The following is a 17,511-nucleotide window of genomic DNA, read 5'->3' as shown; positions in this document are numbered from 1 at the left end:
AGCAAATGGGGGTCCGTCTGTCAAGAATGGACTTGATTCGAGAGTTATGAGGAAGACTTGAATTGGTCCCAAAATTGTGTTCTATGTTGGAGGTCGGTTAAGGAGAGATGGCTTCCAACAATGTGATGTCACTGCTTCGCAGAATAAAAAATCCGAGGTGATCGGATTATTTTCAAATGATCTGTGTCAGCAGATTTCCCAAATTCTGGAAGTTAATTCGAAACACTGCATTTTCCCCCTAAAAATATATCACCCAAAGCTATTCGAAGGATGTCATCTCTTTCTTTTTCATTGCTTCTTATTGCAAAACTACTGATCAAGACTGGGTATCAAAATAAGGCAAAAAAGTGATCTATATATGTATATAAACACTGAATAGAACCACTTGTTTTCACTCCTTTAACACCTGGAACAGAAAATATCTGGAAAATATATTTTGTAATTGTACAATAAATGGTGTTGTTTTGATTCCCGATAGAAAAGAAAACAGAGGAAAGAAAATCCACAATCTACTCTCAGGGGGCATTACCAAGTTCAACAACTTTTTCATTGTTTGAAATCCACATAGAAAATGGCTTATTAAACAATACTTGGCAAAGTGTATGCTGGTGGACTTGGTGACGCAGATTCAGTATTTTTTTCTATTCTTAACAAACTGACAATGTGCAACTCTGTCAACACTTCTTTGACTTTTCGATCTGTGGCGTATTGCCCAAATTCCTTCCTTCCAACTGAACACATGAAAGTTTTAATGTGCTATAAATACCTGACAAGATTATGGAAATGACTTAACTAGCTGGCCCCTGCTTTTAGAAGATATTCACCCTCATAAATAGTGCACTTGTTGGAAGTAGGTTTCAGCTTATGACATGTGATTCTCGGAGGTTATTTACAGCCTCCGGATGGCGTACGATGGATGATGTCCAAACAGTACAGTGTACACTTGCACATGCTGACAAAAAAGCATGGCACACAGCTATAAATCTGTGCCCTCTTGTTGTTTTTGACCATATGACAATGCATCATCATACAAAGAAGTACAGTTTAAGGAAGTACAAAATGGACTTTTGGTCTTTACCCTGGTGCTTGTTGGCATCAATGGACATAAAATGAAGCGCGTTTCATGTAATTGAAGGCCAAGTGAAACAATATTCCCCTATGACGCATCTGAATGGTTTCTTTCTCAGGGAAGCACATTCTCATGTGCCAAGAACACCTTGAACTTTAACCTTGTGGCATTCAGTTACCATGGGCAGGCGTGTCCCAGATGGTACGACAAGAAGGAAAGCAGCATGGAATTAAAAGTTGAAATCTACCTGCGCGTGTCAGCCATAATGTAAATTGACTCACCTTGTCTCCCCAGGGATTGGATATGCGACCCAGGTAGTGATTGCATACGCTGCCGTGTCGTATATTGTCATCCAGGCATGGGCTTTCTTTTATCTCTTCTCGTCCTTCAATGCTGAGGTTCCCTGGGCCAGCTGCAGGAACACCTGGAACACAGGTAGACCACATCTCTTGTCACATGAAGACCTTGTGAAGAACCCTGTAGATAATTAATGATTCCATATTACACAAACATCTAATTTGTTTCCTTAGAAAATTGCGTCGAATTCGGCAAGAAAAATGAGTCTTCAAATTGGACGGCAGCTGCAAATGCGACAACTCCTGCAACGGAATTCTGGGAGTAAGTATATTTTTGAAACACAAATGCAGTCTTTGATTGAAGATATTTTGTTTGGATAGAACTTAAAACTAAATGCAAATTGTCCAAAATACAAAGGGCAATTTAGTAACTTGAATCCAGTGTCTCATGCCTTGAGTGCTGATAAATAATTTTGCCGCTGAAACAATCTTACATTGACCAAGACCAACATAGCATGCCAGGTTATAATGAAAGGTTCTTCCTCCGTGATGCCAAATAACACAAGGAAAAGGTTATGGTCAAGCTCTGGTACTCGCTTTGGCTGCTTCATTTCAAAAGAATCTCCCTCCTGAATGTAACCTCGCCTCCCACCTGTGCAGTCGGTGCTGGACACCAAAATACCACACACACTTGTGCAAATAGCGTTTTAGGGTCAGGAAAAAGTGTTGCAACGTTTGTTGTGTTGGTCATTACAACACCCAAAGTCACCTTGCTGCACTGTAAAACCGAACAAGAACATATTGATGAAAAATAACTGAAATTATTATGTCTTTGTAATAGTGAAAAATAATGTGATCTAATTTGTACACTTGTAACTTATTTGAAAATACTTTCAACTGTGGAAACAGCTTTGGGAGCACATTTCGGGACGAAACTTTTGGTTTTAATAAGGGCCACTCCAGCTCTTAGTGAGTCTTCATAGTTTTTATGTTAACGGATCAAATGTGCTTTTTATTTGTTTTGCATTGAATTCTTGTATTTTACTTTTGTTAGCTGGCCAAGTCTAGTTTTATATTATAACAAGTAACCTTATCCCAATAACTTATCTTGACTTTTCCCAACACATCCCCAAAATATTGTTTCTGATTAGAATTAGTATTCTTGATTGCATATTTAATGACAAAATAGTCCAACATATGCACAATTTTACTGATGAGTATAACATTTATTTGCACCTCACCAGCAACAGATTTATCCTACACTTGAAGTGTAACAAAAATAATCAGTTGATAATATAACATTATAATAATATAAGAAAATAACAATCAGCAGTAAACAACATAAAGTGAGTTTACTGAATAAATGTGAATTTCCCTGCGGGGATGAATAAAGTATCTGTCTATCTATCTATCTATCTATCTATCTATCTATCTAAAATAAAACTCTCACAACCTGAGACAACTGGTCAAGTAGACATATCCTAATGTGCTTAAGTATTTAGTTCACAACAAAATTGAACCGTAAAACAATAAAAGTGAGTTTCACTCTATAAAAAAAATCACAATCTCTAATCAGAAAACTGCTATAGGAGACATATTTACACACAACAAAAGTAAACAGTTCAACAGTATAAAGTGTGTTTAACACTGAAAGGTAAAAAAACTCAAACAAAAAAACATGCAATATCAAAAATTAGAAGCTTATGTTACAGCTAACATTTTGTCGGCATGATGCTGCCTTTCGTGATGTAAATAGAGATATTTGACTATGTTTCATTACTGAGATCTTGTTAAGCTTGATTAGCACACAGGACTCTAGCACATGGACCCAAGCTAGTCAATTTCTGCTTTTGGTATATCATCAATCTGATCTAATGCCTATTAGGGGAGCCACATCCATTGGTTGGGAGGTGGCTGCCTTTAACCCTCCAGCGATCCACAGCTTCACAAACGCTTCATATGCAAGGAAAAGACCGAAAAGAAGAATTCAAACAATTTGTCTAAGAACTTCTTACAAATAATTTGAACATTTTTATTCGAAGGGGTTTTAATTTAATAAAGGTACATTCAGTGTGAGCGGATTTGACACAATGTAAAATACAATGTAAAAGTAAGCCATCATCTACATACTGTACTGTGTACATGACAACTTCATTGTACATTGAATGGGGCATATCCCTCCCACAATAGGAAATAATTTAGAATTGATTCTTGACATATGCCAAGTGGATTGAGTTGAAGCTGTTTGAGTCGACGTGCATGGATCTTTTAAAACAAAGTACTGTATTATGATATCTTGCAAAAAGGTCATTTCAATGACATAAGTTTTGATGACCGTTAAATTTTGGATCACAACAAATGTCAAAGTATCTCATTTTTAGAAGATAGATAGATAGATACTTTATTCATCCCCGCAGAGAAATTCACATTTCCAGCAGCATCCCTGAGCTGAGAACAATACAATAATAAAGCAAAAAGAATACAATATTCAAATACCTAATGTGACGTGCAAATGCCCACTGTAGCGTGTTATATAGAATATCTAAATAGTGCTACACAGAATACATATTGCAATAAAATTCGGTAATATGCAATGTAGGAGGTGTGGTTTAATGTGGGCTTTTACTCTGCCGGGTAGAGTTAAAGAGCCTCATGGCATGAGGAAGAAAAGATCTCTTCAGTCTGTCCGTAGTACAAGACAGTGACAGCAGTCTGTCGCTGAAGCATTCGGGAATTAAATACTACAAATCCTCATGTCAAGTGTTCATTTTTACACTGTTGACAGATTGGTTGGAGGGCTTATTTTGTACTAACAACTGTTACTTTGCGTGCTCTGGGGGAAAAAAAACTTTAAAAATATGGTTGAAATTACAAAACGTATTTTCACATGTTTGACCGGGTTGGTCTGTGATGTTTGCGTTTCAAGGAGACGAGTTCTGGGTATATCCACGGGGATAGAAGATATTGGCAGCTTGAGGTGGGAATTGGCCTTGTGTCTCTTGTTGGCTTGGATTCTGTGCTACTTCTGTGTTTGGAAAGGAGTGAGATCCACTGGAAAGGTAACACTCTTTTATTTTTGTATACACATGCACTCATGAGTTTCGGAAGAAGCCATGTGATGACATTCAGAACAGAAAGCTGACATAGAGGGTAAAACACTAAAGGGCAGATTGGTTATCTTCCAAAATTGGGATAATACTCAACCATGGCCTAGTTATACTCCGTATCAACAAATGGATTATTGTTGCACAAGGGTTTGATTTGAGCTCAAATGAGCCGTGATCCTTTTTTTATTAGTTATTCTGATGTATTTTATGATTATTAACCCTCTCGTGTCTCTCGTCGACAGGTAGTTTACTTTACAGCCACTTTCCCTTATGTAATGATGGTCGTTCTGTTGGCTCGTGGACTCACTTTGCCCGGTGCCATAAACGGCATCATTTTCTACCTCTATCCTGACCCGACAAGGTTGGTGGATCCTCAAGTAAGTAATAACGTGCCAAGTCAAACTTAACTCATACCTTAATCAGAGGGATGCCCGATCAGTGGAATAGGCTAAAACCCGCATAATTATCAAGTTAAATTGAACTCATATTTTTCAGTTGTTGTATGAATGGAGATGTCATATTACATTTTCTCATGTTTGCGCTAAGGTTTGGATGGACGCAGGCGCTCAAGTCCTGTTCTCTTTTGGGATTTGTCAGGGAAGTCTGACAGCCCTTGGCAGTTACAACGAGTTTAATAATAACTGCTACAAGTAAGTTCTCCCTCCTGTTTGTTTCCTGTCTCAGGCCATCGTTTTCTTTTCTGTGTTGCCTCTCCTACTTCAACAGTGTATTTATTCATAGCAGTTGAAGGTCTGTATTTGGTTTTGTTTATAAGAAGGCCGGATGTGACCTTTCAAGGTCGATGCTCTGAGTCCAGCTGCTGGGGATGCTTTTTTCCCTTTCACTATAATTTTTTTGGGAAGATTGTTGAGCACGTTTTGGTTTGATCCACATTTGACCTTTTGTGTATTATGAAGTGTAGGAAAAACCTTCCTCATTATAAACAGGAACCTGACATTTTCCTTCCATCGCATCTATCCAAGTTAATAGAGTTGAGTCTGCTATCTAGTGGTGGAGTAGCTGTACTACAACATCGGATGGAAGAAAATACCGTACTTATTCGTGTATACCGCAAAATCGTGTGTGACGCACAACCTTTATTTTTAATGAAAAATCTGTATAAAATTTTGTTTTACTTCTTCTCACCTCAAATTAAGTATTTTAGGTCACAAACGTTGTGTTAGAAATTTGGATTTTAAATTACCATATTTGAGCAATGATTGATCAGTCAAAAAATATTGCTGACCAAGTTAATACATTTTTGGATGCAACAAACCCAAATTGCGGCAGTGAAAAGGGATTTTAATCATTAGACCACTATGGTCATAGATGACAAAAGAAGAGAAAACGGCATTCAATTTTTTATTATCGCACTTTTACTGGTAGTGCCACTTTGTACAATGTTGTCTTGGCAGAACTCTTTCCCATAATACTCCTTTATAACATACAACGTCCGTTATGAGTAAACATATTATGATGATGAGATATAATATTAACCCTTTTCTTATGTAATCTGTATAACCCTAAGTGATCTCGTGGTATAATTTGGCACTTTCTGACTGCCACAATCTAGGTAAAAATCCTGCTGCATCCAATGTTGTGCAAATGTGGTCAGCAACACATTTTGACTTATCAATCATTGTTCATACCTCGTGTATAGCGCACACCCAGACTTAAGAGTTATTTTTGGGTACAAAAATATGCGCATTATGCACTAATAAATACCAGTATATATATATACATATATATATATATATATATATACATATATATATATATATATATATATATATATTGTTTGTTGGTTTATTTCAATTCCGCAAGACTGAATCTAACACTGCCTCTCTTAATTGTTCTTCCTTAGGGACACATTTGTTCTGTGCTTGGTGAATGGTGGTTCAAGTTTTGTGGCAGGTTTTGCCATCTTTTCAGTTTTGGGATTCATGTCCTACGAACAAGGTTTACCGATATCTGAAGTGGCTGCTTCTGGTAGGAACCCAACAACAACTCATCATTATTAATTCCCAGTTATAAAAAACACATGTTTTATTATAACGATGCTATATACAGTTAATTAAAATATTTAGTCTACACAAATATTGAGAATTTCTGAAGATTGACATTGTCTTTTAACAGTTCTTGAACAAATGAGGCGTTGCTTGGGGAATACCTGCATAACCTTTTGGACAAATGACTATTGTGTCCCAATACAGGTCCTGGCTTGGCTTTCATAGCATATCCCAGGGCAGTAGCAATGATGCCTTTACCACAGTTGTGGTCCATATGCTTCTTTATCATGGTCATCCTACTGGGTGCTGATACACAGGTCAGTTGAAAATACACGCTTACAACTTCTATAAGATTTCTGCTTCGTGTTCACTGCCATTTTTCTCTGGTAGTTTGTGAGCCTGGAGTGCCTGATGACCTCCGTGACAGATATGTTCCCGACTGTTTTCCGGAGGGCTTATCGGCGAGAGCTGCTCCTGCTTTGTCTCTGCTCCGTTTGCTTCTTTCTTGGGCTTCTTCTTGTCACTGAGGTGCGAGCGTGGCTGTTGCCTTATCACATTGTTTTGTTCTAATGGCAGGATATGTACAGTAATTTGTCGACATTATCTATTTGCAGGGAGGATTATATTTCCTTCAACTATTTGACCATTACGTTTGTAGCGGCAACAACCTTCTCCTCCTTTCAGTATGTCAGTCCATAGCAATTGGATGGATATATGGTAAGTCATTGGGGCTGTCAGCCATCATAATCTTTTTTTCAGTTTTAAAGGATAGGGGTGGATATTTATAAGATAAAAAGATTTTACAAAAATCCCACTGCATCCTAACTGCAAACACAATGTAGCACGCCAAGTTTCAAAGCATTATACACACGGGTTAAGGCTGGCTCTATTTGAAGAATGCGAGTATTAAATTCTGAATAAGATGCAAACTCAATCTGCAGTTTTCCCAGTGTTACATGTAGTTGTTAATCCTGTCCACATGGCGCAGTAATCTAAACACCAAAAGGACAATAAGTTTGGCGTCTTAAGCATTGTTTTTACAATATTTGTTACTTTCAGAATAAAATAAAAAATGGCAATATTTGAATTATATTTTGAGATTTATTTTGACTTGGTGTTAAAAGATATGTCAATGGCAATACAAGTCAACCTTCCTGATTGAAATGAGTTTTACAGACTCACTTTGTTGATAGTTTCAATGTTGATGTTGGGAAGTCAGATGCTGAAAAGATTCTGAATTGGGAATGTTCGATGTACAGTATGCTTCATTCTTTACTCCCTTTAAATTAAGTGACTGTAAATGCATTTTGTGGGAATACAAACCAGCCAGGTATTAGCACAATTTATAGTTAAACAATACAATTGGTTTTGATAATACACACAAAAAAATGTGTTATGCCACACCAATTTACAAACAATATTGTGACATGTGGTGAGGTTTGTGTCTGATAGGCCCGGTTATACTTACAAATAAATGAACCTACATCCTACTCATCATTTGACTGGCAGAGCAAGAAAGCTTAATATAAACCGTACCACAGGGAAAAAACGAATAGATAGGTATTACCCCATTATTAAAAAGTCCACGCGGCGAGAAAACAAATCCAAGATCGCTTGACTAGCTGTTAGCTTGATAAAACTCACTAATTCTATTGTTTTGGGCTGTGATGTCTGCTAAATTAGAAGTCATTGGTCTCGCTATCACCTACTGCAAGAGAATTGGGTGCCTCACTCTGCATCTGCAGATGCTAGGCATGCTATATATTAATCATATTAATAATATAATATAACATGAAATTCAGTGATCTGAAAAATCAAATGCAATAATGGTGGAGTTAAAAAAGAAATAACTTTTAAGAAAAAAAAACACATAATATATTATTTAATATTTCCATGATTACAAATTGAGGCACAGCACTGATTTTCCAATCTTAAGTCTACTGATTGCTAACCTAATGAAGAGAAAAATCTTATTGATAATAAAATATAAATACAATACCATACTTCAATTTTCTTTTATGTGCTTGTAGTCGACATGCAAAGTCCATGTGAATTTTTATTTAGATTCAAAGCATTTTACTTTGTTGAAGGAATGATGTGTATTATTTGACCACTAGATGTCGCTGTATTGTGTAGTGCACCCGAAAACTAGTGCTATAAAGCACAAGGAAGAACACAAACTATAGAGACTCAACGTGACCATATAGCACCTCATCTCATCTCATCAGCTACACCGCTTATCCTCAGTAGGGTCGCGGGGGCGCTGGAGCCCATCGCAGCAATCATCGGGCAGTGGGCAGGGGACACCCTGAACTGGTTGCCAGCCAATCGCATGGCGCACGGGGACAGACAACTCACTCGCTCATTCACACCTAGGGACAATTTGGACCGGCCAATTCACCTGAAATGCATGTTTTTGGAATGTGGGAGGAAACCGTAGTGCCCGGAGAAAACCCACGCAAGCACGGGGAGAACATATACACTGCGCACAGGAAGCCTGGAGCTGGATTTGAACCCGCGCAGGAGGTTCCCAAGACATGAACTGTGCCGCACATGCGCTAACCACTGCGCCGCCGTGCTGCCCCCATATAGCACCATTTTTCTTAATTTCCTTTGCCCAGCCTTAGGCCATATTTTTAGCTTATGGGTACCTGTAGCAGTAAGATGACGGACAATTAAGTCAGCTCCCGCTAAGTGAAGTTAATGTAAAATAAAGCAAATTTCTCAACCTACAAGTATTTAAAAAATGCACGTTTATATGATAGTTTATGTATTTGTTTTTGTTTTTTATTTGAGTTTAATTCAGAACGCATAGGTTTACATAGACTTGTTTAATTTTTCCAAGTTTTAGTCGACAAGTTTTAGTCGAGAAACAGAAGTCCATGCTTATTCTAAGTTTATTGATGATTCAAAACATTTTGCTTCTCGATACCCAATTCAGAACTTTATTTCATAGTGGTGTTTTTAAGTTTACATTGAACTCCAAAGCTAGGTAAATTTACAAGCACAACTGTATAATACATGTTCAGGGTTCGTACCCATTTTTCAAATTCAAGAACTTTTTAAGTACTTTCAAAGCCTATTTTCCAATTCTTCCAGTACCATTAAAAGTAAAGACCAACAAATCTGTGTTAATCATGTATTTTGCAGAGCCACACGTATATCAGTGATGTACTCATGCAACTTATGCAATCTTGCATGTGTATTCATAAACACATGTGGTTTTTAGGTCTTGAGCAAATCACAATGTATTTGTTTTTAAGACAAATCTCTTACCATATAGGTGTTTGGAAAAAATTGACAGTAATATAAAGTTGATATAAAGGCTACCTTAATTCTTTGCATGGACTATAATAAATGCCCATACTTGTTATCCTTGCTTTTTAAGACACATTTCATTGTACACTGTTTATGTGTGGCCAGCACCTGTCCTCTTGGGCGTGTCCCGTAGGGGGTGATGACGCTTCATAAGATAATGCCATACAAACTAATGCAAGCTGCAGTTAATCTCCAGGGGAGAAGAAATGCAAAGGCAAAGCGAAGCCACCAGAGAGCAGTGTCAGCGTTATTCCAAGCAGACTTGTGTATACATAGGGCAAGAATTACAAGATTTTACAAGCACTTCGTCCAAAATTCAAACACTTTTTAAATTATTGATAACACAACGTTAAAATTCAAGCATTTTCGAGGATTTCAAGCCCGAGTATGAACCGTTTTGCCACCATTTTTTTCTGCTACAGAACTTAACGTCTCGTCTACTTTTGCTGACTTTTACTGACTCATCATGTTAGTCTTTTTTCATCTGAAACACAGGCCTGATTATTGTAAGCAAGGGTATTATTTCTGGCAAATTCTGTACTAGCCCATGAAACAAAAAAAGAAAAAAGGCCCGTCGCCAATTGTGTTGATAGGAAAAGTACAGACTCTTGTTGAATAAGCCCTCTGTCAAAGCCACCCCGGCCCCCTCCCCTAAAAAAGAGAAAAAGTTCCATACCGTTAACTGTTCATGAGCAGGCATCGAGTTGATTAAAACGTAGAGGGGATAATGAAAATCATTCTTATTATGATAAATTTTACAATATTTAATTTACAAAAAAGCACAATTGTTAGTTCTGATTAAAATACTGTATTGCAAATCACCTGCTCGGTCTACTTCCGAAATCGCCGCTGATTGGCCCAAATTCTGCTGGGGGGAGGGGCAATTATGAGCATACAATCCTCTCAATATTTGTTTACTTTTCAGATTCACAACTTTTATTCATTTACCAGTTTTAGATTCACTTATGTGCCCAGAAGAAAAACTGCATTACAAAAGGACTACAGTACGTATCTCCATTCTTTACAGAAATGTACTTTGAATGGATCGGCCGCCCTCCACTGGGAAAATTGTAGCAATGCACCCCATCAAATACTCAATACAGTACTGTACAGTACAAAATAATCTGGAAGTTTAAAAAGCATACTCCTCATGCATTGCTCCCCGATTAATGATTTCGAATCCGAAAAACAAAATGTGGCACTTACACACAGCAAAAAAGACTATGTAGAACAGGGGTCTCAAACTTCATATCCTTGAGTTCTGCTGGACTTTGGGTCTGGGTGAGGTTGGGCTGCATCGGGTTGTATAAAAAATATACCACTCCCAAACAGTTTTAGGAAAAAAACATTAGAAGAAAATAAGTTCCAAAAAATAGAATAAAAAATATTGAGAATCTGTAAGAAAATCCATCCATCCATCCATCCATCCATCCATCCATCCATCCATCCATCCATCCATCCATCCATCCATCCATCCATCCATCCATCCATCCATCCATCCATCCATCCATCCATATAATTATTGTAATTCAAATTCTCATGTACGTTTTCAGCCTTTAATTTTCTAAACACGAACTTTTCTGAAAATAGTTTCTTTATTCAAAATAATGTATCATAATATTTAACCCCTGTGAGGATGAAACAAATACAGCCACGTTGCATTTTAATACCATGATCAAGCAAATAAAACTATTTGAAACACAGCAGTAAGTAAGTTACTTGAGAACTGCAGCCACTGTCCTTTAAGCTTCAGTTCAACCTTGGTGTCAATCTACTCTCTGAAGGGAACATATAAAGATCAAACTCTTACATTAATTATTTTATTAATTATTTTAAATCGCGGGCCTTACAATATCATCCTGCGGGCCACTTGAGCTTTTCTGTCAGAAGCTCAATTTTAGTTAAAGTGAGGGAACATATAAAGATCAAACTCTTACATTAATTATTTTATTAATTATTTTAAGTCGCGGGCCTTACAATATCATCCTGCGGGCCACTTGAGCTTTTCTGTCAGAAGCTCAATTTTAGTTAAAGTGCCTTAAGGCCCCCCCCCCCCCTATGTTCCGGTCCGAAGCCTTCGTTCTGAAAGCGCCGGTCTACTGGGGATCCCAAGAGCCAAGACGTGTTCCGCAGGTTCGAGAGCGTTTTCCATCCGGGCACCGGTGCTGTGGAATGCTTTTCCCCCTGAGATCCGATCTGCAACCTCAGTGGAAATGTTTAAATCTAAGCTTAAAACACACTTTTACTCTATAGCATATGAATAACCTATACTTTTTGTGGACAATATCGCTGTATTATTTGTAATTGCAACATCCTCTGCTGTCTAGTAATCCTGAAAGGGGGATACCACATGTGCGGTCCGTTCTCAAGGTTTCTTCATTTTCCTCATGTTGAGGTTTTTGAGTTTTTCCTTGCCCTCATGTTGGTTCCAGATCAGGTGATGGTGTAATAATAGTCTGAAATAATAGTCCGTGCAATAACCTGTGCAGCCCTTTGAGACTCTTTGTGATTAAGGGCTATACAAATAAAAATGACTTGAAATGACTTGACTTAAACATAATGCAATGATTAAAAAAAATAATTGTGAACTATATTGGACTGAATAAGCCACTTAACAAGATCAAACTTATAAATATGATAGTGTTTTGGGAGATTTTTTAAAAATGTCTTTTGCAGGGTTAATGGGTTATACATTCTATAATTTTGGTCTAATTTTTCTATGCTTTACTAGAAAACTTATATTTTTACAACTCTCATTTCTGTATTAGAGAAGAAGATTAAACCCGCTTGCACACATTCCTTAAATGTATTTTGGCCCTAGACAACTTGGCATGGGCCAAGTCAAAGTATCACAATCCCGCGGGTCTTATGCACTTCACCTGCCAAATATTTTGTCCTCCTTTGTTTTCTCCCCATCAGTCCTAGTTAAGCTTTTTCAGGCTTAATGGCCCATTAGATTCCAAGGAGGACTTTATTTGACATGCATTCATCTTTGTTTCACCCTTTTGTTAACAGGTGTTTGTTAAGAAGGCTTTATCATTTGGTAAATGTAAAACAACATAAACATGTTCACCTGCTACTGGCTGAAGGACGTCCAGGGAAGCATTCTTGTGTCCTTTACAGTTAGGCCCGAAAATACTGTGACACAAATTTCGTTCTTATAGCTGTTTACGTAAACACATTCCTTACTACATAAAAATAATGAATATGGGGTTACAGTACACAATCCCAGCGCCAATTCGAGAATAGATGGCAGCCAAAAGTTTTAAGAATTATAGCCCTTTACACACTTAATACCCCTTTTGAACAGACCAAAAGTATTTGGGTAATAAACTCAGAAGGACCCTACCTTGTTGACCTTTCATCAATTAGGTAGTGAAAGGGTCTAGAGTTGATTGTAGGTGTCTGGTTTTGCATTTGGAGTTGAAGCAGAAGATTCGAAGTCCAAAATAAAATAGGTAATCCATAAGCGAGATAGCTGAGATACATGCCGAAGCCAAATCAACAGTTTGGTACATTCTAAGACAAAAGGAATGCACTGGTGAGATTGTAGATTCAAAAGCTCGGATGATCGCTAAATACTCTCAATGGTAAAGAAAAATCAATTTACAACATTTACTGGCAATGGATGTACCTTATCTTTCTCTAGCTTAGTCTACAAAAAAGAAAGGTCTCTATGAAATTAATTACAGCCAGTTCACCACCAGGTGTGAGCCATTCATCAGTCCCAAAAATAGACAGACGAGACTTGACTTTGCCAAAAAACATCTCAACAAGCCAGCTTAGTTCTGGCAAAGTGTTTCATGGACGGATCAGACAAAGATAACCCTGTACCAGAATGATGCAAAGAAGAATGCACACCACATCATCTTTGAAAGTCAAGTCAAGTCAAGTCAAATTTATTTATATAGCCCTTAATCACAAAAATGTCTCAAAGGACTGGTGGAGGTAGTGTGATGGCATGGGCATGCATGGCTTCCAAGGGGGCACATGCTCACTTGTGTTCATTGACAACAGATAAAAGTAGCCGGATGAATTCTGAAGTAGACAGGGATATACCTTCTCCTCCGATTTAGCCAAATGCCGTAGAGTTAATTGTATGGCGCTTCACAGTGCAGATGGACAATGATCTGATGCATACAACAAAAGCAACCCAGGAGTTTCTTTGGGCAAGGACGTGGAATATTCTGCAATGGCCAAGTCCATTTCCAGATCTCAATCCAATTGGGTGCCACTTACTCAGGCTTAAGGCAGAAAAAACCCAGACAAGCAACAAATCAAGGCTGGTGCTGTAAGAGCCTGGAAAAGCATCAAGAAACCCAGCGTTTGGTGTTGTGTTGTCCTTGGGTTCCAGACTTCAGGCAGTGATTGCCTCACAAGGATTTGCAACAAAATATTGACAACAAATCTTTTTGTTTGGATTACGCTTATTTGTCCTTTTACTTTTGTGTATACAATTCCTTCATTTTCATTCACATGTTCTTCAGCCACTTAAAAAAAACACATTAAAGTCTGTACTTCAATCCGGGTCAAGATATTTATTTTCAAGTCAATTGTGGTTGCATGTAGATGCCTGAGAAAATTGCGTGTATGTTCAAATATTTTCGGGCCTAATCGAGTCTTTTCGATCTGACCAATTTTGTGTTTGACAAACAGGTGCAGATCGTCTCTATGACAACATAGAAGAAATGATAGGGTATCGTCCATGGCCAGTCATGAAGATTTGCTGGCTTTACATCACTCCCGCTGTCTGTATGGTGAGTGGAATAGTGCGTGAGAAGCGAGCGGCTTCTCCGCCCGTGACAATGAACCCATAACTGGAAAAATTCAAGATCTCAAATCAAATTCATGTGATGATTTTGCTTGGAGTTTTTTTCATTCTCACAAAGCTTGATCTTGTTGTTGTTGTTCTTCTCTCAAGCTTGAAATGAACATGCTTAAATTCACATGAGAAGAGGAACGCAGAAGAGGTGAATGAGAAGATATTAAGGATTTAAACTTTGTGACGTGAAGAATTTGAGAAATGTGCTGGTGTCAGTGCCAGGTGGGTTAGGATGAAGGGAACAAGAACACTGAGAACATTTTCATACTGTGTCTACTGTAAGTGGGTAAGAATCACATGACTCTAATCTTCTATATTTTGGAGTACATTGTGGTCAATGGTAAAAAACAGACAAAAAAGACACAGAACATACACTAGACAACAAATATTTGCCTTTGATGTGATGCCCAGCATGAGAGTGTGTGATAATGTGGGATTGCAAAACATCAAAAATAGTGATTCTAAAATTAAATTCAGTGACATATTTTTAAAAAGAAAATAAACAAAAATCAGAAGCTGTGTTTGCGTGCTAAGTGTTGGAACTGAGACAATATGATTTTTATGGGTCATTGAATTTGTTCTGTTTTTATTTAATATTTTCTAAAAACCTACTGAAAAACAATTAGTGTTCCTAAAAGTGCGGGCAAAACAAGCGGTAGCCCAAGGCATTGGATTGGGTGTTTTGGCTGACAGATGTTTTACAACAGTTTCTCACAGCCAATTTTAAGAAATTCCTTTTGAGCATGTCATTACATGATTTAATGACAGCAAATTAAAGAAAGTAAAAACAACAACCTAAATGAAAGAATTGGAAAGGGACTCAAAATTATTTATTATTTAGAATAATAATGACGATGATAATTATTCTCAAATAATTATAAAATTATTTTTATGTTACAATTATCATTATTATTTGAACTTTGTTTTTTTAATCACTGTTTTCAAGATTTGCATAATTCTCACTAATTTTGGGAAATTCACAAATCATCCTACCGCAAAATGTTTCAACTGCAACCCAATGTGCTCGGTCCGAATGAATCAAATCATTCATTCACTCATTCTCTTAAAGACACTCAAGCCAGCAGGTGCATAACTATTACATATTGCCGTTTTCTCGTGTTTTGAAACCTGTTATAAAATCCAGGAGATGAATCACACCTTTTCAATTTAGTTGGACAACTCTTACAACATTTAAAACCTTACCTCAGGGACATACTTACGATTTTCGTTTCGTCATGAATTCTGTAAAGGAACATTTTCACATTACTCAGTCAATCATAGCATACTTCAATTACAAACAACTCAGGAGTAGTTAGGCTGAGTATGTAAGACTCTTTGCTGTTGTGGTGTAGTACTACATGTATTAATTAGTGCATTCAGTACATTCTTGATAAAACTCCCAGGAAAACATCCGGCCCTCTGCCAGTGTGGAGGTCAACCCATTCGTGACTACAGCAATGTTGAAAGCATGCCAAATGCCTAAAGCGTTTTATCTGTGTTTTGTTGTTACTTGCTAGGGTACCTTTGTCTTCTCCTTGGTGAGGTACAAGCCTCTAAAATTCAACAAAACCTACGTTTACCCAACCTGGGCCTACGCTTTGGGTTGGTGCTTAGGACTGTTCTGCGTTCTGCTGGTCCCTCTCTGGATCCTTTTCAAAGTGACTCAAATGAAAGGCACTGTATGGCAGGTACGTGTTTGTCTGAATGAATTCTGATTTATTCTATAGTCACTCAGACCAAGTGCCAATGAGGCACTTACTATTGACTAATTGGGGTTTCATTAAACAACGTAAAGGACGTTTAGGGAATAAACAAACTCTAAGTTTGGGTGCGCCCTATACAATAGTGTCCATGCAGTTTTTGGTCAGCTAAAAATATTGCTGACCACAATAGCAAGACATTGAATGCAACCACATCTCTTGACCCACAAGGGATCTACGGTATATTTTTTAGTAACATTAACCAAATCACTTGCGTGGACCTTTTATGATAGATACGATAACTTAATTTCTTTCCTCGACTAACCTCACCCACACAGAAACGTGAGTTAAGCATAACTGTTTTGCACGATGATAAATTTACAGAGTTACAGAGTTTCAGTTTGGTGTTTATCATATTTGTAATATCTTGGTACCCGCTAGATGGCACTTAGGCTGTGTTCAGCATATGATGCCCCTTTCAAGCTCACAGTTGGCGATCTTGATGAAATTCATGCTAATCGAGCAGCGAGCTGAAAATTCACTGTACCACAGACGAATATTAGAGAATGTAGCAAACAGAAATAAAACCCAAAAATCACAACAAGGAAAACAACTATTAGGTGTATCTGTTGATGATTCGGAGTTTAAAGGGTATTTAATTCATTTAGTAAAGTTTTGTTTCGTATTTTGTTCATCGGGTTAGGGTTAGGGTTATTATTTCGGAGCGGCAGTAGCTCAGAAGGTAAAGTGGTTGTGTTGGGATCTCAGGTTTGATTCCCAGCTCCTCTGTGTTATATGTTGAAGTGTCCTTAGGCAAGACACTGAATCCCTACTGCCCCTGCATGGCTGACGCTGCTTTCGGTTACTTAGTGTGTGTAAAAGGGAAAGTGTGAAGCACATTGCAAAGCACTTTGGGAGGTCTTAATTGACTTGAAAAGTGTTATACAGTGGGACCTCGCTACTTCGTGGTTCCACGTTCGCGGGTTCAGAGCTTTGCGGATCTAAACAAAAATTTTATATATATATATATATATATATATATATATATTATATATATCTCATCTCATCTCATCAGCCGTACCGCTTATCCTCATTAGGGTCGCGGGGGGGCTGGAGCCCATCCCAGCCATCTCCAGGCAGTGGGCAGGGGACACCCTGAACTGGTTGCCAGCCAATCGCAGGGCACACAG

General features: G+C 37.8%; 1 protein-coding gene across 2 annotated transcripts in view; it reads left to right on the top strand.

Annotated features, from left to right (window-relative positions):
- Positions 1–17,511, top strand: part of LOC148364160 (sodium- and chloride-dependent GABA transporter 2-like) — a 35,868-nt gene that overhangs the window by 11,547 nt on the left and 6,810 nt on the right. Inside the window, exons 4-15 of one of the 2 annotated variants that reach the window (XM_088338282.1) lie at positions 1,364–1,504; positions 1,600–1,687; positions 4,292–4,424; positions 4,715–4,849; positions 5,019–5,122; positions 6,337–6,461; positions 6,686–6,798; positions 6,872–7,009; positions 7,096–7,198; positions 14,456–14,556; positions 14,721–14,769; positions 16,139–16,286. In XM_088338282.1, the coding sequence (XP_088194408.1) occupies positions 1,364–1,504; positions 1,600–1,687; positions 4,292–4,424; positions 4,715–4,849; positions 5,019–5,122; positions 6,337–6,461; positions 6,686–6,798; positions 6,872–7,009; positions 7,096–7,198; positions 14,456–14,556; positions 14,721–14,750 (1,211 nt within the window). In that variant the 3' untranslated portion in view covers positions 14,751–14,769; positions 16,139–16,286. Of the gene's footprint in view, positions 1–1,363; positions 1,505–1,599; positions 1,688–4,291; positions 4,425–4,714; positions 4,850–5,018; positions 5,123–6,336; positions 6,462–6,685; positions 6,799–6,871; positions 7,010–7,095; positions 7,199–14,455; positions 14,557–14,720; positions 14,770–16,138; positions 16,310–17,511 lie in introns of those variants that run through there. The other variant, XM_088338281.1, reaches the window with a different exon arrangement.

This window comes from Urocampus carinirostris, chromosome 6, assembly GCF_059441175.1.
Source record: "Urocampus carinirostris isolate Australia breed hairy pipefish chromosome 6, RoL_Ucar_1.0, whole genome shotgun sequence".
NCBI classification, from domain to species: Eukaryota; Metazoa; Chordata; class Actinopteri; order Syngnathiformes; family Syngnathidae; genus Urocampus; species Urocampus carinirostris.
Note: the sequence above shows the minus strand (reverse complement) of the source record. Positions and strands in the feature narration are given on the sequence as shown.